The following is a 19,914-nucleotide window of genomic DNA, read 5'->3' as shown; positions in this document are numbered from 1 at the left end:
TATACAGTATTAGTAAATCATAGTGTCATTGGACTGTAAGATAGTCTCCGTAATAGAGTGTGGGGGTGAGGCGTTTATCGTGGTCCAAATACATCTTCAATGTGTTATATTAGTCAAGATGAGGCGGGGCTTTTTTTTTTTGCAATACGATTATTGAGCGCACTGCAACTTTCTCAGCAGAGGTCACCGGAGGTGCAGCTTGAAAAAGTCAACTACAGGTATCGTCTATTGGAGGCAAGGCATTTATTTGCCCAAGTGTATAATTCATTGGCGCATGTCATGTTCTTTATTTGCCGATCACAAATCCATTGTTATATGTGGTACATGTACATTTTAAATGAGGTGGGGCATTTATTGTGCACTCCATCAATTTCAATGATGGCCACCGTTTGAGGAAATACGGTACTGGTATTGATAATCTATCCGTCAGCATTTAATAGCAGTAAGGCATTCATTTGGGTACTAATACATTTTGAATTCATCTAATTGTCAATTTCATTTCCACTACTTGGGGAAATATGGTATCCATCCACTCAGTGTTTTTTTTTATTAGGGGTACGGCGACACATTTTAAACGAGCAAGTTGAGTTTGTGCCTTCATTTCCTCCAAGGAGCCGACGATTAACTGGCCCACTGGATGTTTTTCGGAGGAGACAACGATTTGAGGAAATCTATCTATCCATCCTTGCACCCTCATACCCTACCCAGTCGCCCCCCCCCCCCCATCCTTTTTTGAACCCTCCCCACAAGTAGATGCAACTTCCGCTTCGCACGCTTGCCCATTGATGCTCATTGGATATTTAGGTGGAGAGAGAGAGAGAGAGAGAAGAGGAGGAGGAAGAGGAGGAGGAGAAGGTCAAGTGACAGAGTAGAGAAAAGAAGGAGGTGGCCGACCTGCTCTCCGGGGACCGAAGCCCAACACACAGCCAATGCTCGACGCAAGCAGCCGCCGCGGCTCACTCGAGCGCCGCCAACCCTAAAATGAGTCGTCAGCACCTCCGCCGCTTCCAGGCACCGCCGCCGGGTTGTTCCTGGTAGCCGACGCCGAGCCGCCAAGCCCCGTCTCCGGACACGAACTGCGCCGGGAGTCGCTGTCTGTCAGGAGCTCCGTATCTATGCGAACAAAAGAAGAATGCGTGGAGATACCGAGCCTGGGATGGATTATTTGAATTTGTTTGTTTGACAAAGAAAAGACTACTCTCGGAACCGTCGTCCTGTTTTCTTTTTGTTTTTCTATCCCGCCCCCCCCCTCCGTTTCTCTTTGGTTGGGGTAAGATAAATCAGATCAGTACAGCGTCATCTTCACGGTGTGTTCTGTGGAAATAATTCTACGGTTGCTCATTTTTAAGATCGTGATACCACAAATCTGCCCGCGAAACGTAAAAACATGTTGAGCGAAAAAAGTCTCCGCAGATGTCACGTGTGAACCGTTACGTGCCACACGTCAACAGCTACTTCGTTTTGGAGGCTAAATTCGATAACTTGCTACATGTTCTCATCAACCTTTGAAAAATGTTCGTACTTTTTGAAAAGTCCAAAAGGGTGCTCCTCGGTTGATGTCTTTATTTTTTTTTGTTATGTGTTGGGCTGTTGCAGTCCCGAGATCCAGTCATGGCCGACCCAGAAGAGACTTTCACCTTGCAAGCCTCTCCCGGTGCTGGGTCCGATTCGAGGGAGGTTCCGAGCGAGGCCAAAGCCGAGAAACCCAACGGGACGTCCGGCAAGTCGCCGTCCTCGCAAACCACCTACATCCAGCAGGTCAGTTGTGCAGCACTACTCTATCGGGTCAAATCTCAAATTAATTAAAAAATATATATACATTTTTTAATTCATATATATATATATATACCCCCAAAAACTATGAGTATTTTGACCACTAATTTTTTTCTGCAAATAAATACTTTAAATGGCAATATTGGAAATGTAGGAGTGATTATCAGTTGTTTAAAACGAACAACTATGTATGCTAATAAAAAGCAAAATCGGAGAAACTGATACTTTAAGTTTCTTCACCCCCCCCCCTCCACAGCGCTATATATTGAAAAAAAATCGATTGAACTTGTTTGTTTTTTTTAACTGACCGAAGAAGTACAATAACTTATCTCAGGAATGACTGTATTGACTTTTTCATTTCATAAGTACCCCTGCCCCTCGCCGAATAAAACACCACAAATATGTTTTTTGTTTGTTTGTTTTGTTTTGTTTGGTTTTGTTTTTTGCTGCAGGGTATGGAGGGCATAAAAGTGTACCTGCACGAGAGGGAACTGTGGGTGAAATTCCACGAGGTGGGCACCGAGATGATCATCACGAAAGCCGGCAGGTGAGATGACCCACGCACTCACGGGCCACTTTATTAGGAACCCCCGAATCGATTGTTTTTATCCGGTGTGTCGTCACAGCGATCGCAGCACATGCGTCACACGAGAGGGCAAAATATTAAGAACACCTCTGGTGCTAACTAGAACCCCGCGCATCGGAACGACGATGTGTGTTTGTGTGTGTGGGTGTGTGTATTATGAACACGCGATCCAGAAAAGTAGCGACCAGAAATATCGATAATGTACAGTTTATATTCATTTAAAATAATCTCACGTGGAACGTCGTCTTTGTGGGGCGCATTTTGTACATGTGACAGTGTTGTTGCATTTTAAAACTTTCAAAGGAACTTGAGGAAGGTGTGTGTTGATGGTGACGATGGTGGTGATGATGATGATGACACATATGACTCACAAGCCCTTTTTTATCCTTAACGAACACGTTGGTGCGATGTGGTGTTCATTCACGTTGCGAATTTTTGGCAGGGAAATATTCAGGGACATAAATGATCATTGTTTTTTGTTGGTTTTTTTTGCACCTTTGTAGGCGAATGTTCCCCAGCTTTAAAGTGAAAGTCACCGGCCTGAACCCCAAAACGAAATATATCCTGCTGATGGATGTCGTGCCCGCAGATGATCATCGATACAAGTTTGCTGATAATAAATGGTATGAGAAGTAAAAAAATAAAAATTTAAATTTTTTTGGACATGACGCTTATTATATACAAACACACACACACTGCCATTTAAAATGCCAGGGTTCACTTTAAATGTCTTTATTTTTGTTTGAACAATAAGAATATTTTAATGCTATCCAAGTTGGAACAATTGTTTTGTTTTGTTTGGGGGGGGTTGTTTTTTGTTTTTTCGAAAAAACCAAATAAATAAGGCCGTTTCTAGGGGACTCATAAAATTTTCGACAGCAGTTTCTAAGCTTCCGTCGTGTTGGGTTATTGGACGCCCTTTAAAAAAAAACAAAAAAAAAACAGAACGCCTGTCAATATTGTGGCCAAAACACATGCAAAACAAATTTATTTATGTATTTCTTTATCGCTTTTGTTATTATTTTTGTTATTATCACGGTTTCTTGATCTAACAATCTGACTACACTGTAAAAAAATATATTCATTTGTGTTTTCTTACTTTGCTAACTCTCAATCCACCGGCGTTGTTTTGCCTTTGCGCGTCATGCGTAATTGCGCGTGCATGGCTGCTTTTAAATCTCATTTTAGGACTGTTATTCAATGTATCTTATTTTTTCCTCCTACTGAAGCAATAACGATCCGCGTAACTGCGTGCGCCCTCCAGGTCGGTGACCGGCAAGGCGGAGCCCGCCATGCCCGGGAGGCTGTACGTGCACCCGGACTCTCCGGCCACGGGTGCCCACTGGATGCGGCAGCTGGTCTCGTTCCAGAAACTCAAGCTGACCAACAACCACCTGGACCCGTTCGGACACGTAGGTGCCTAGGCCTGTCTCCTAAATCTCTGCGCCTGCGCAATGTTGCACAGAGGCCACTTTTCAAAATGCTGACCAAGATTCATGCCTCTAGGACGATTTTCAAACCAGCTCATATTGATACGGGATGGCACAAAAATGTATATCCGAAGTCTCAGATTTTTCCCAACAGAAAAAAAAATGATATACAAAGTTATGAAATGGAATTATAATGCTGGCGTGCAATTCAAAAATGAAGCTAAAACTTCTTCCCATGAATACGATTTCTAACAACCGCAAAAGAACCCAAAATGCAAAGTGGCTTTAAAAAGTTTTTTTTTAAAACAGCACGGAGATATGACGCGAGATATAAAATATTGCTCAAGAAAGATACTTTAATTTTTGAAATGGGAAAGTGCAGTATATTTTCAAACCTTGCTATGCTTTTTTTGGAGGGGGGGGGTCGTTGCTAGATTTGCATTGCAATTTTTTTCTTTATGGCTTCCTTTACCACCAGACATTTAATGATAAAAAAAAAATCTAACTACATTGACCGTGTTTATATTCGCAGTATTTCACTTTCTCAATAAAAGTCTGACTTTAATTTGAAATATCTCAAATGTATGGCAGAAAGATTTTACGGACATGATGCGTTTTTGCTTGAAAAAAAAACAGCAAAAAATCTTTTTCCAACACTGGTAAAAAAAAAAATCTGTCGTATGGGGGCTGAAACATCAATTTAAGATGGAGCAACTTTAAAATGTAAATGATCCACTTTGATTTCTTCGTTGTGAAATGCGGAAAAAGCCCATTTGCAAAAGAGCAAAACTATTTGAATTGCACAACTTTGAAATTTGATCCAAGTTTGCGTTGCCTTGAAATGTTGAGTTCACCCATTTTTTTAACAGTGTTGCGTGAACACTTTGCAATGTAGCCATGGCGAATGAAACTTTTGAAAGGGAAATTTTTGAGTCCTGATTCACATTCTCAATACTTCATGACTTCATTTTTGTCATGCGCACTTTTTCCATGTTCAACTAATTAGCAATTGAGGAAATTATCGTGCACCAAATGTCGGCCCTTAAATGGGAAGTCCACACGCATGAGAAAAAGGAAACCAGTTTTTTTTTAACTAAAGTGGGCCTGTTAGCCATTTCCTACAAAACTCATTATTTCACAATACCCTGCCCCTAAACATCTGCGCGCACACACACACACACACACACACACACTCACACACACACACACACACACACACACACACACACTCCATCAATGCGTCTCCATGCTAATAAGAGACTAGTTGGCTGCAGTTTGCCATCCACCGTTGATGTTTTGTAGCAACTATTAGCTCACAGTCATGAAAGTAACGAGGCAGCTCTATAGGATCATAGGTGCATGCTTTCTATTGACTTTGTAGTCAAGCCAGAATGAGCTCACGCTAGTAGATTTGATCACCAGGATGAGCCAAAACGGCCACGTTGTTTCAAAACACACAATTAGCATAAGAGATTATGTTGCAAAAAAACTTTGGATGGCATCGTGAGGTTTCTTCCAGTACCAAATTTTCATGGAGCGGCCAATTGAAGGTACCCAAAAGAATCACGGAATTAAATATACATTTTCGATGTACGATGCATTTTTGTTTACTTGTCAAGTATTGTGCATTTTCACTGAAACACTATAAAAGTTCACATTTTTATGGTGCATTCATTGTACATTTTTGGAATAACTAGTCATTGACAAATGAAAAAAATGATAAGACAATAACTGGACATAAGTGGTATGCTCAAGAATCACTGAAAGGGTTAAAAATAACATTTACAACATATAAAACATTTAATACAGCCAAACTTTGTAGAATGCTACAATGGCTAACAACGTTAAATACCGATCGCTGAAAAGTTAACTTCTTTGAGACAACAACAAAAATAGTTTTCTGGCAGAGTGCTACTTGTCGAGATAAAATCCGCCAATCGCAAAAACCTGTGTTTGCGTTTTGGCCATCGATATACTGTATATATATATACATATATATATATATATATATATATATACACATGTAAATTTGTAAACAAATAAAAGCTCTGCTTTGCTTTTGATGAACGCTTAGGCCTACTGCGCTACTGTATTTTTAATATTGGTCATGATGTTGCCAATTGGCATTGGGAGAGCTCAGCATTTTTGGAGGTGGTACTTGGCGTAAAAAGTTTGAGCAGCACTATAATAGACATTCCGTATACAAGTGAGCTGCCACGCATCCAAGTCACACCTAGTTAGGCCGGGAGGGCCCAGCTGGCCAAATGAAACCCGAGCTGGGATGGAATGTGAGTGCTGTTGTAAATTTTTGGTTGGACTGTTTTTTTTGGGGGGGGGGGATCGGTTGCAGCGTATGCATGCATGCATGCATGCATGCATGCTGGCCTGCCTTATGGTTTTGTCTTTAGTGCCCGTGGGAATCATAAATGACTCGCCGCATGGTCGCGGGCCAGAACTTTGGTTCCACAGGTTGTGTTGGTGCAGCTGCATGGAATAAATTGGCAGGTACCAATTAGGATGAGCCCGACGCGGGAATTGCAACAGGGCGAGCGGCACCGAGCGCAGGGCCTCCGTTGAGGATTATTTGGATCGCCGCAAGGAAACAATGAAGCTTAAGGTCTTAAGCCAATGAGTCGCCCAAGTGCTGAGTTGCAAGGAGAAAAGATTTGATCGGTTGGATGCAAGGCCAGGGGAAAGGTTTTTAGTTTTCCCGTGTATTCCTACGGAAATACACAAACATGCACATTGACATTTAATTATTGAAGTCAATATTTTTTAATTCGTGAGACTATCCTGAAATATCAGTGTTTGCTTTCATCAGTTTGTCATTGCAGTCAATGTGGCCAGTCTGGAAATAACTTTTTAAAAGAGGGAGAGTAAATATAAACTCAGATAAGGCGGTTGCACAAGTGCGCACACCCTCCTACTACCGGGGGTGTGGCTGTACGAATAATGAACCACATTACATACCACGTTAAATGGGTGTTTGAACACACCGGCCACCAATTCAAAGTGCCTGGGAGAAACCTGAATTAAAGTTCAGCTGTTCATCCCAAAACAAGTCATTGAAACAGAATTGTGTGCATACAGTATTTGCATTCCTCTTTTTGAACACTGGTGTATCCGTTCCTTAAATTGTCTTCTGCACTCGTCTCACCATGCTTGGGGCACGCAGGAGATTTCGGACAGGATTTGGAGGCCTTTGTTTAGATATGAGTGGCAGTGCGGAAAGAGCAATAGCAACGTCGGCCCCCGCCAAACCTTTCTAATCCCGGGGTTGGAGCTGGGATGTGGTGGTGGGTGGGGGAGGGGATTCTCTGATGTGGTCAGGACTTGAAAGCGAGAAGAGCCAAAAGTGATCACTCACTATCATTAACTATTATCATCGTGAGGCAGGGAAGAGGAGGGGGGGCAGGGTTAGGAGTGGCTTGAGCTCGGTTTAGAACCCCGCTGGGTGGTCCCACGGAAAACACCCCGACCACCGCCTCCACACCGGCTGGATATCGGGAAGCCACAGCTAGTGGGCAGTGTTATTTTCCTGGGGTGAAATGTGCATTTAGGCAGTGACATTTTTAGCATCGTAAATCCATATTAGTGGGATGGCGGTTTTGTAGTGAATGGACATTGTGCTGCTCCCGCTGACGGATGCGGCCGGGCCACCGGGAGCAATGGAATACTGTGCATACATATTGCTCACATAGATTTGATCAATATGCGGATTGGCATAAATATGTAGCAATAATAATAATAAAGAATATTCCTGTCACTATGACGTACTAGTTGATGATTCATCTCCATGACCATAGTTGTACACACTAGTAGGAGAATTTTGGGATACAAGTCGGAAAGCTACATGTTATCAGTGAGGCAAAACTGCGCGCAAGTTGACATCTGGATGCCACGATATAGCCATTGAATGCTCAAAGGATTTGACATCACAGATGACCCACTTACGCGATCTATTCTTACAATGGACACGGCCGGTCCTTGTTCTTTGTTCGTGTTGGTATTTTTGGCATTTTAAAATGCATGCTGCACTTCTACATAAAACGTAACATCAAACTAAAGCATTGTCCACACTGTATTATATTTACTGTTGGAATACCTTTTTTTTTGTTACCGTACAATAAGAAGAAGGCATAGCGAGTGTTTTCATTGGACAGCGACATTTACATGTGCTTGCATGGAGAGAGGGATTTTATGTGATTATGAGTTTAAGTAAAATTATGCTAAATATTTATGATAAACACCATCCATCCGTTTTCAAATCCGATTCTCCTCACAAGGGCCGCGGGGTGTGCTGGAGCCTATCCCAGCCGTCTTTGGGCAGTAGGCGGGGGACACCCTGAACTGGTTGCTGCCAGCCAATCGCAGGGCACACAGAGATGAACAATCATTCGCGCTCACACATAGGGAAAATTTAGAGTGTTCCAATGACGTTCAACAAAAACCATAAAATAAATGCAAGCAGTTTTTTTTACTTTAAAATTTTGTAAATGTAATTTTGTGTATTTTTATGTTGAAAAATAGTTTTTTTAATTGAAAATTAAAATGTATATTTTTAGGATGACTAGTCAGTGACAGATGAGAACAGATGTTGAAAAATATTTTTTTTAATTTATGGAAAAAAATAATTCAAATTGTGTATTTTAAATAAATTATAGTCATACCTGCAGATTGAGCTATTTGTGGATTTTTTTCATGATTAAAAAAAAAAAGAGAGGCAAAGGAACTGCAAATTAAAAATGTTTCTCCCCGCCCATATTTGTAATTAATTTTTTTTTTTGGTACTGCATTATCAAACGGCAATCAACTTAAAAACACCAAACCGCGGGGGGAGCGCCAGTACAAATGAAGGCCTTTCAGGACATGCGACGGTCCGAGACCAAGCATCCACATCTCTCCATCCATCCAAAGTGAAATCCCAACTGCTGTTTAGTGGCCAGAGTCACTCACCACGTTCATGCAGCACGCAGGGCGCGGACACAAAAATGTCCCGTACAGATTCAGGCCTTTGCCAAAAGCTACTGTAGCATGAAATGCGATCAAGTTCAACTGGAAACTAATAATGGAGCACTATTGTATCCTTCTATGGCCTCCGCAGTTCACTCCGCCCCCAAAGAGAGCCTTGTGGGGGCATGCCGGAGGTCAGTGTGGCAGTGAAAGGCAGGTACAAAAACAACCCTCCAGATAACAGATAGGCCGGAATACCAAAGGTGGAAGGGGGAGGGGGAAAAACTGAACAACTGAGGGGGGGGGCGGGGCAAGCTCGTCTTTCCGTTTGAATCGAAAGATTTGCTGGGAAGAAATCAAAGAGGTTTCCTCAAAGGCTGTCGACGTTATGTGGCGCATTCCAATGAATGAATGGCGGCGCGGAAGAAAGTTCAAGTTCAAGCCGATTGGACGGCAAAGCGCGTGCGCACGCAGGCCCTCTGCGAGTCGTCACTTCGCACGTTGGAGGCGGCGTGCTGGTGGGAATCACTTTTGAGTTACATAAGGAAAGTTTTAGAGCAGGTTTGGCAGAATAGAGACAGAACGGCCGGCTCGGATCAGTTCAAAAACAACACGGAGCACAGGGTGAAATGCACATCGTGTTTTCTCGTCTAGGCACGAACGCAAATAAACAACAGTTCCAGATTCAATCTGGTGCGCATGCAAACCACTTCCCATTTTGCAACACTCACAAAGCTGAATTGATGGTTCGGCAACTTTTTCAAACACGGACAGATTGCAAAACATTTGGATTTGATTCGGTTTTCATCTCAAGATTCAGTGTGAATACATGAGATGTGAAAACCAGTTTTATTTTGTGAAACTCGTAAAACAATTTTTTTTTTGCTCATTCGTATCCGATACCAAACAGCGAGAAGAGATTTGGATTGAATTCAGTTTCCGTCTGAACAGTCAGCGTAAAAAGGCCCAACCCATGTGGACTTTTTGAGGCCGCTGCTCATTCCGATATTTGCCATGGGGCGGAGTTAAGGTGAAGCGGCGTGGGGGTTGTGCAGGGCGCTATTCATGGTAGGGCCGCCCCTGCAAACTGCTATTGATGATGCTGGATGTCACGCGGTGAAAAACATTCCAATTTGGTGATTTACATCCCCACTCTGCTCAAAAGATGGAGAAAAAGAATTTAACTAAAAAATTTTGTTTGTTTTTTGGGGGGTATTGAATCAGGAACCAAATCATTGTTGGAACATGGGAAAAGGGATGCACATTTTCACATGATTTGGATGTAATAATAATTTCAGTCTTCAATATTGCGTGTTATTCATTTTTATTGATGATGGGTATTTGGAAACATTTGTCAAAGCGGACAATTTGAATTACATTTACTGTAGTCCAATTCAGGCCCAATTTGCACAATGTGTGAGGTGGATCCTATCCGTTTTTTAATTATGTCAGAATTTTCTTTCGCCAATTTTTACTTAATTATGAGTAAAAATAGATATATTTTAATGAATATGTCAATTATTAATGTGCGTTCAAATATTTTCTATGGTGATTTTTAGCTCAAACACTGTTTGTGAATGTTGTGATCAAACTTGGATTGATTTGGGTTTCTACCGATTGCGTCTAATTAATTATAACAAAAATATTACAATCGGGATACAAAGTTTTTCAAAAAAAATGTCTTGCTTCAGCATGACAGGGAATTCAACATTCCATAATCAATCTGCATCTTCTAAAACAGCTTTGACAAATTCTTATTCCGTTTTGCGTGTGGTGGTTTATCTTCGATCCATTTTTGCAATCGATCCACAATTGCAGTAGACGCAAGCCGCAAACGTTTGTGAATCTTCTTTCTTATGTCAGGACCCTCCGCCCACCCCCTAAAAAACAGCCAATCAAATTTTGTCTCTTTCTATATTGCATCTATAAAGGTATTTTTGTCCCCCCCCCCCCCCCCCCCCCCCCCCTCCAGATCATCCTGAACTCGATGCACAAGTATCAGCCCAGGATCCACATCGTCAAGGCCGACGAGAATAACGGCTTCGGGTCCAAGAACACGGCATTCTGCACGCACGTCTTCCCCGAGACCGCCTTCATCGCCGTCACGTCCTACCAGAACCACAAGGTCACGCGCTGGCTCTGCCGCCCCGCCCGAACCAAATTCGAATCCAATTCATGCGGATTCTATTGGATATATATTTATCTACCCAAATGTCTAAAAGTACACTTCCTTAAGATTCGCTTTGAAAAGTCACTGACAAACGACTTTTAGAAAGAGACTTGGGAGAAGAACATAAAAAACCTCTAGCGTTACTATTTCACAATTTGTTCATTTTTATATTTTTAGGATGACTAGTCAGTGACAGATGAGGACAAATTTTTATTTATTAAAAAAAAGATTCAACCCATTAAAAAAAGTTGGTGATTATCGGACGTAATTTGAGTAGTTCGTAACTGGCAAATGAGAAAAAGGTTACAAAACACACGAAACCAACAAGTTATTGAACGTTATTGATATTGGAGTTACAAATCAATAAATAAATACATATATACCTAAATAGATAAAATACTTTCCCCCCAAAGTTGCGGTTATTTTTTGAAAGATGACTCTGAAATCGAGTATCTCGTTTTAATGAAAATGCGGACATTCATAAAAGAAAAATGCGTTTAACAGACAACTGCTAAGAATAACACCCCGCACTCGAAAAACACGGGTCAAAAATAAACACGGACAAAAAAACCCACGTCATTTTTCGTGCGTTTTTTTTGTGAGAAAAAAAGAAAAATATTTGAAATAACCACACATTTGAAATGATCGAATTCGCGTGCTGTTCGTTTCTTCATGTCGGTTTGCGTGCAGCCAAGCATGCAAGCCTTGTGTCCGCCCTGCCCAAATACGTGCAAGAAAGACGAAATGTGTGTAAACAGCGTCTGTTTAAGATCATTTAAACACGTGGGCGTCGATGTTTTTACTTTTTGGGGGGGGGGGGGAGCGAAGGAAACGGCGAGGGCACAAGCAGAGCAGATTTGGGGCTCGTAATGTCTCTGCAGCCAACCAGCAGCCTCCTTATTTCTGGGAACGCTCAGGAAGCTGCGTTCTGGAGAAACCATTCATTATTCTCCAACCTGCTATTGGTGGGGGCTCAGATCGTAACCCCCAGGGCTAATTATTGGGGCTTTCCAGACCTGAAAAAAAAAAACGCATTCTGAAGTGCAGGCACTTGAGCACAACTGTCTAATAACCAAACAGGCCAACATCTGCAAGAGCACTAATAGGAAGAACAATGTTAATAATGTGCTGCAGGCCACCATGTGTCCACTCCACCTGCTAATGAAAAGTGCTCAAAGACTCCCTTTCTGTTTGCACGTGTCATTAAGCTGCTTATTTTGAAGGGACAGAAGGAGGAGAAAAAAATATATATATATACAAACTGTATATCTATATACACACACACACATATATATATATATATATATATATATATATATAGTTTACAGTGAATTTCCTTCTGTCCTTTCAAAATAAGCAGCTTAATGGCACATGCAAGCAGAATAAGGTTTGTCTTGGCAGCCGTCTGCAGAGTGCAGACAAACTTCCAGTTTGATCAGGACGAGGGAAAGCATTCCAGAAGAACCCATGCTTGACTTGAGAACTACTTTAGTCGTTTCGGAAATGATCTCCACCAATTCTATTTGATCATATGACATGTTACTTGTTAAATTCCAAATTGGGCTTCAAGTGAGCAGAAATCGCAGAGCTTTAACTGGCTTCTTTCCTTGTTTTCTTTAGATAACACAGCTTAAAATTGAGAACAATCCGTTTGCGAAAGGTTTTCGCGGAAGTGATGACATGGAACTGCACCGGATGTCCAGAATGCAAAGGTATGTGGGCGTTGGATTTGCACAAAAGCTACAACATTACCTGCACTATCTGATGCATTGTTTCCCATCGGTTTATCGAGAAAAAATACAAAGCTCACGGTACAGTCCATAGCTTTGCCTTAGTAAAACCACTTTAGCTTAATGCTAGCAAACAATTCAAAATACCATTGACGGGGTAATGAAGAGCATCATGTGGTGGCATTACAGCCCTTTAAGAAGCAGATATCTCAACACTAACGTTGTGGCAACACAGGTCGACAGACAATACTGTAACAATATTCATAGGCATCTTTATCCTTTAGTACTGCATTCTCATGAGTCAGTTGTGAAACTCTGTGTATTATGTGCAGTGAAGCGCATATCGTAAAAATGTATGTTTAGTTAATGCCTATTATAAATGTTTTTTTTAAAGCCAAACACAAATGCATTTCTAAGAAAAACAGTTGTTAGGACAAATTAAAAAAATTCAAAAATCCATAAAAAATAGGTCAACACAAAATTTTGTCTCCAAAGCTTCACTGGCTCCGTGTTACGAAGCAATGTTCAATAGTTTGGGTGTACCTAATTTTATGGCCAGTGATGTGTTGACGTGGTTTTGATTAATGAATGGCTTCCTTGCATGGTAAGTGTCAAATCAAAGCAATTAGACCGTGTCAGTAGTGACAGACAGTGTTAAGTAGCGGTGGCATTAGCGTCGCGCGCCTGAACGGAGACGACATTTTCCGTCCGCACACGTGCGCGCGCACGCACATAGTCCACATCATTTACGTTTTGGAACCTACGTCAACATGCACATACTGTATGTATTACTCTCCCCACATGAGGGATGGAGTGCACACAAAACACATTTTCAAAGGACAAAATCTGGTATTGTAACTTAAGGGCCACCTCACATTAACCCTCCCCCCATTCGACTCGCCATTCTTCCCATAACATTTAATAGAAGCCACAAGAATAAAACATCCAAATTCAAGTCCGGCTCTGCAGAAAAGAGCGGCATGACTTCAGAGGATGGATTTCAACAATTTTCAGCCCAGCAGTACAATCGAAATGCATGGAAAGGCCATTTATATGTTCCAGCCCGGCTAAAAACAAAGACTTTTTTTGTCATGTGTTTCTTCATAAGAGAATAAAATACTAACACGAGTCAATCGGACGTAAAGAATTCAACATTTTTGTGCACCCCGATTTCATGTTTCAATGCCCATTGACATTGCACTGCTCCTCCTGGTGTGTGGTCCTTTTTACACCAGGGGGCAGTATCACACTTACAAAACAAATACACGATGAAGACGGTCTCTAAGATCAGTAACATGCAATCATAATAATACTAGTCACTTTACAGAGAGGGTTAAAAACATATGGCCGTGAGTATCGTTTTCACAAATGTGCCGGTCAGCGCAACAGTGACGTCGATGCTAGCTGTGTTAGCCTGTGAGAAAGCTTCATGTGATAGGAAAGGATTAATGGATGCTGATTCAAAGCATTCTATTTCAAAGTCTCACATTCTACAATTTTTTTCGTGTGTACGCGTAGCACTAAGGATTACCCGGTGGTCCCTCGCAGCACGGTGCGCCAACGAGTGAGCTCCAGCCAGAGTCCGTTCAGCGGGGACGTCCAAGGTTTGGCCACCCCGAGCACCCTGAGCTCCCAGTACTCCCAGTGCGAGAACGGCGTGACGAGCACCTCGCAGGACTTGCTGCCCCAGTCGGGCTCCTATCCCCTCCCCCACGAGCACGGCCAGGAGTACCACTGCATCAAGAGGAAAGGTTGGCCACCGCAACTGAAGTACATGTTATTTATTTTCAGAATAAGATGACATTACGACATTATGACATTCCGCCTGACAATACACTCCGCCCTGAATCTAATGAGTCCCATGAGACATAATTTTAGTCCAAAGGTCACTGGGTCATGATTTTTATGTATTTATTTATCTATTTTGCAATTCCAGCAGCAGAGGAGGACTGCCACTCAGGCGAGCACAGCTACAAGAAAGCCTATTTGGAGAGCTCCTCCAGCGAGGACGACCATTACTACCGCTCGGTGGGCTACGCGCAAAGCCTGGGCTTGGCCGCAGGGCCCTACCGCAGCGAGTCCAGCCAGCGGCAGGCCTGCATGTACGCCGGCGGCGCATCGCAAGGTGCCGAGGCCGTTCCCAGCTTGGAGGACATCAGCTGCAACACCTGGGCTGGCGTCTCGCCCTACGGGAGCTGCTCGGTGGCCACCATGCAGCCCATGGAGCGGCTGCCCTACCAGCACTTCTCGGCTCACTTCACGTCCGGCTCTCTGGTGTCCAGACTCGGCGGGGTGGGGAGCCACTCCTCGCCCCAGCTGTCCGACGGTCACCACGCTGCCATGTACCAGAGCTCGGTGACGCACCAGACTCTGGGCCGCCAGTGCAGCCCCGGCGCCGGGATCCAGTCGCCGACCGCCGGCCTGCAGGGCAACGAGTACCTCTACACGCATGGCATACCACGCACGCTATCACCTCACCAGTATCACGCCGTTCATAGCGTCAGCATCATGCCGGAGTGGAACGACAACAGCTAGGGGAGCTCTTCGGAGTTGTCGAAGACAAAATCTTCAGATCCGTTTATATTTATATTTTTACTGCATATGCATTCAGCGACATCAGCGAGATGTCGGCGAAGGGGCAGCAGACTTGCAGTTGCGTCCTCTGCACTTATAAGTGGCATGAACATGAGATATGTGAGGCTTGAACGCACACAAAGACTGCACACACACACACACACACACACACACACACAAAAAAAAGACTTCACTCGAGAAAAGAAGAAAAAAAAAAGACTCAAGGGGATGGCGCCCGGTTGAAAGGTGCGTTGTACAAACGGTCATTTGGATTCATGTCCCGATTTTGTCAAACGGGCTTTTCCCTTCTGGTGTCGCATGATCCCTGGTTTTGAAGTTATCGTAGCCACCAACAAAGTTCAGAAGCATACGATGGACTTTCAAGTGACCGGATTAGGTTTTGGGCCTACGTTTCAATTATCTCTTGCATCCGTCCACCTACCTGTCGTCAATTACGAGGCCCGTTGGGAAAACAACAATTTGCAGCCACATTCAGTCATTGGTGGACTATGAGAGAAGGATGGTGAACGGATGGGGAGAGTTGTCAAAACGTCATCAAATACTTGTGTGGACCACAACTATATTTCAGTCCAAGGGTCCTATTTTCGTGCCGAGATTTTTTTGTTACTTCGATGGACTTTGCACAGGTAGAATTGGGCATCACGAGGTGTTTGTGCCTATGTGCAGCGATGCGGGATGGAAGTAGTCTTTTACCATCCATTCCTAGCGGCATACCTCATTTGCATCGCAATCAGGGTGGTCTGCGCACAGTACGCCATGTTTGACGCCGCAGAAACAGAAACAGAAGCAGACTCGCTGGGTTCCTCGCACGACATCGGCACGCATGACATAAAGTGCCTTGGGATGATGTCGTCGGCCGTGAATGTTACTTGGGCAATTGGAGACCGCCTTGCACCCCTGCGTCTGTGTGTGTGACCACCCCCTCTCTATGAATGAAATCTTATGACATCGACCACGCACGTCCGCTTGGCTGTCTGACTGCGCCTCGATCAAATTCAGCAAAATTTTGTTCGACCGGCTTGACTTTACGGGGTCTTGAAGAAGTGAGGCTGCTTGGGTTCACGTCATGAAGCTGAAATTCAAAATGCGATGATGTTCCAGTATTGAAAGAAAAAAAAAAAGAGAGAGAAAATTGTTTTGGACTAATTGGACTAAAATCCTTCGGCCCAAATCTCAGCACATTGCAAAAACAATCAAGAGTTATATCGACATGAAATATGAAATGTTCTGACGTTTCCCTTCCCATGAGAAATTTGATGAATATTTGCAGATTTGCCAATAATAGTGTTGCTATGCTGAGACAATTACTGGTTTCTTTTGCAGGTTCAGAAAAAAACAACATAAAAAAAAAAACAATCTCAAGTCGCTGCCACAAAAACACCATAAAAACGTCATTTGATGTGAAATGGAGTGAAGGATTTCATTCTGAAACCGGCACTTCTCGAACAATAAAATGAACACGGTCTCGCAACGTAGCAGCGGGACACCACAGGGAATGGAGTTTTATGAAACGTACTTGATATACAGTATGTGGAAAAAAAAAAAAAAAAGCTCAAAGTTAAGTGTCGCCACGTATCCTTACATGTGGACAAAGGGTTATTTTTCATCCTTGTAGTTGATAGAATGTTATTTGTCAATAGTATTTATTTGTCAACTATGTAAATCACCTTGCCCATCGTCCATGCATACAGATTGTTCCATTATTTTATAGCCCTTTTTTTTTCTTTTTTAAAATTTGATTTTGTAAAGGATTTTCCAGACGTACTCCGATAGATGACGGGAGATGACTATGCAGAGATCGGTATGTATCCAAGTACACGTTAGGATATTGTTGTAAATAGCCATGTACAGAAAAGAAAACTTGCAATAAATTGAAAACACAACATCCTTGCTTATGTCTGTTCTTTCGGGGACGAGTGTCCAACAGTTCTTCAGTACGGAACAGAATGGAACTAAAGGAAAACAACGCCGAGGTGTGTCCAAAAAAATAAATATTAGACGGCACACGTCTCACCCTTCTTACTGTGACATACTGTACAAGCGATTGTTTTCGCGGTGAAAAGGTGGATCGCTTTACAGCCGGGAAATATTTGTTGACCGTCACTAAGACGTTTGCGTACAGCAGCCCTCAAATAAGCCTGAGATTTGACCATCCGTCTCCCCCCCCCCCCCTCCCCCATCCCGTGACCCTCGCTGCATCTCCGCCTCGCTCCGATTTGTCTTCCGACTGTCTCCAGCCATCGCTCGGGCCTCTTCATCTCTTTTACTCCTCATGATCCTGTTCTCAATCCCTCCCGAGCGACCCCCCCCCCCAACCCCCTGCTCTCTCCTGCGCCCCACGGCCCAAACACACTGACCTAGACTCCCGGCCTTCCTTTGAAGTGAGCGATGTGACCCCGGCGCTCCAGATGCCCCGACACCGCCAGTCTTATCCTCTCCGAGAGCCGCCGGCACGGCCCACAGAGAGAGTCGGTCATTAACCCCGAACAACCTCCACCTCCCCTCCACTGCTTAAACACATGATGTATGACAACTCCCACCCCCGGCGAGCCCTCCCCCCACCCCCACGCCCTCCAACTCCACCCTGGATTCACCCAAACATGCATGTGTGGGCGAGGACTGATGATGCAATAAGCTCTTTAAACATTTAAAGAACGGGTCAGCTTTTCAAAGGGAGGAGCTGGAACCTTTGGCCACGGCTTCAGTCATCATGGTCAGCGCTTGAAAGTCTGCTGATACGTCAGAAAGAAACAAATGGCCGGAGAATAAATGAGAGGCCCGCAAGATGGATGAAAACTCCGGTCCAGGTACGCCGTCGGTTTATTTGGATAATGAGTGTCTAATCTTTTACCTGCCGTGAAAGGGATAGAGATAGGAGTGAGAAAATAAACCACTAAATGGACATGACGAAACGCACTTGGGGCTGTTCAAAATATGTTGAAACCTTAAAAGGCTGCAAGAAGGATGAAAGACTTGTAATACTGCTTTTTTTTTTTTTTGGTAGGCCATACTTGAGACATTTGCGAGGGGGCGGGGGGTCTATCGATTCAGAGAAATGATGAGTCATGGCCTCGGTCAGCCTCCAATGAGAGAAGCTAAACAAATCAAAGAGCGGGTGCCCCCAAATGACAAAGTAGAAGGGTGCAAGAACAAGAGCATTCCTTGAGTTAGAAAAACGAGGGAGGGGGATTACGTTATTAAGATGTACTGAAACACGGATCACCGCAGATGGATGAGCTCCCGGCACAAAGAGCTTTTTTTTTTTTTTTCCAAAGAATCAAATCCATCTCATCCAAAACATCTGCTTCCATTGTTAAACTGTTGCATCTTTGCTTAGCTCATCACCAACCGTTTGAACAGTCCACGTTGGAGGGTTCGGAATAATCTTCAAGAGAAGAAAATCATCCCTGGGTTAGCGCAAAGATTTGTAAGAAAGAGATTCCAAAAGTCGGGTCTCAATCAACGCCGTGTCTGGGTTGTGTACAAGCGAGCATTATGCTAACATTGCTCTCGCCGGCAGATTTCGTCAAGTTTTAAAACGCGTTTCTGGCCTATTTCCAGCGCATGTGCTCGGTTCCTGGCTCGGGGGCTTGCGGTCGACTGGCTACGGGGTCGGTCTGGAATGGTCCCCCTTTCCATCAGATAACGCATTTTCTGGTTCGTGTAAAGATGTCCGCCATATCAACAAAGACATGCGTCAACGTAATGGGAAAGCTGCATCTGTACGGGGGCAGCCGCTCTTTGCCTCGGCAGCTGGCAGACGCAACCTCTGGGACGGGAGCGCTGAAATGGAAGCAAAGACCTTTCCATCTCCCACGTTCAGTCTTTCAGCACCACTCCTGGCCAGATTCCCGAGGGACCGGAGAGGGGTGGGGCTGGGGGGCGTTAAGGAGGGGGAGAAGCAGGGAGCATCCTCCGGGAGAATCAGACAGGGATGATACAGTGATGATAGGGTGAGAACCAAAGTCCCATACTATGTTACAAATTATGAAGCAGATGGATTTTAAATGAAAAAATAAAAAACACTGTTCACCAGATTGTTGAAACTTTTTTTTTTCCTCACTCGGAGCTCTGCCTCTCCTTCGCTCAAATAAGATACAAGCTATGCAAATTTATAAAATGACATGGCAATTAACTCATTCAGTACCAGCCAATTCTAGACCAAGTCTGAAAAGACGTTTAAAAACGTCTTTGGGAGTGAATGAGTTAAGTGATCGGGTGATCGAGTTCACTTTTCCCAAATGTCTGGCTAGAACAGCGGAGTGTATCCGACTTTGCACAGCAAAATAGCAGGCAAATTAATAAATTGAAGATGAAAGATGAAATTCCCCCCCCCCCAAAAAAAAATTGCCCCACAAAATTTAAAGCTGCTCCCCGAATGAAGTATTGATTCGTAAAACTGTTCTGCAAAGAAAAAAAAAATGTGCGCCTTGCGCTGACCAACAACAAGTGTTACACGGGCTGAATGGTGTCCAGGATTCCAGCTGTGTGCCCTTTGAAACATTTCTGAAAACAGCTGGCAGGAGAACATACTGAAGGAACTTCCATTGGACAACAGGTATCATAAATATCTTGGCTCACATCTCTTTTTGAAACCTTTAGAATTTCAAGAACGGGTTTTTTTTTACCTCGACTGTCTTTACAACACCAAAGCGGGAGCGACGTCAGCAACCGGCA

The 19,914-nt window shown here is 43.6% G+C and overlaps 1 protein-coding gene across 1 annotated transcript; it reads left to right on the top strand.

Moving 5' to 3' along the window:
• The first annotated feature begins 1,603 nt into the window (after positions 1 to 1,603).
• tbx5a (T-box transcription factor 5a) lies at positions 1,604 to 15,575 on the top strand. The gene is made up of 8 exons (XM_086134983.1): positions 1,604 to 1,758; positions 2,226 to 2,320; positions 2,863 to 2,982; positions 3,624 to 3,771; positions 10,715 to 10,867; positions 12,533 to 12,624; positions 14,161 to 14,393; positions 14,579 to 15,575. Exons 1-8 carry the CDS (start codon positions 1,612 to 1,614, stop codon positions 15,175 to 15,177), a joined length of 1,587 nt encoding a protein of 528 aa, XP_085991109.1. The 5' UTR covers positions 1,604 to 1,611; the 3' UTR covers positions 15,178 to 15,575.
• The last annotated feature ends 4,339 nt before the right edge of the window (positions 15,576 to 19,914 follow it).

This window comes from Hippocampus guttulatus, chromosome 17 (genome assembly GCF_054856545.1).
Source record: "Hippocampus guttulatus isolate MCC_2025c chromosome 17, RoL_Hgut_1.0, whole genome shotgun sequence".
Classification (NCBI taxonomy): Eukaryota; Metazoa; Chordata; class Actinopteri; order Syngnathiformes; family Syngnathidae; genus Hippocampus; species Hippocampus guttulatus.
Note: the sequence above shows the minus strand (reverse complement) of the source record. Positions and strands in the feature narration are given on the sequence as shown.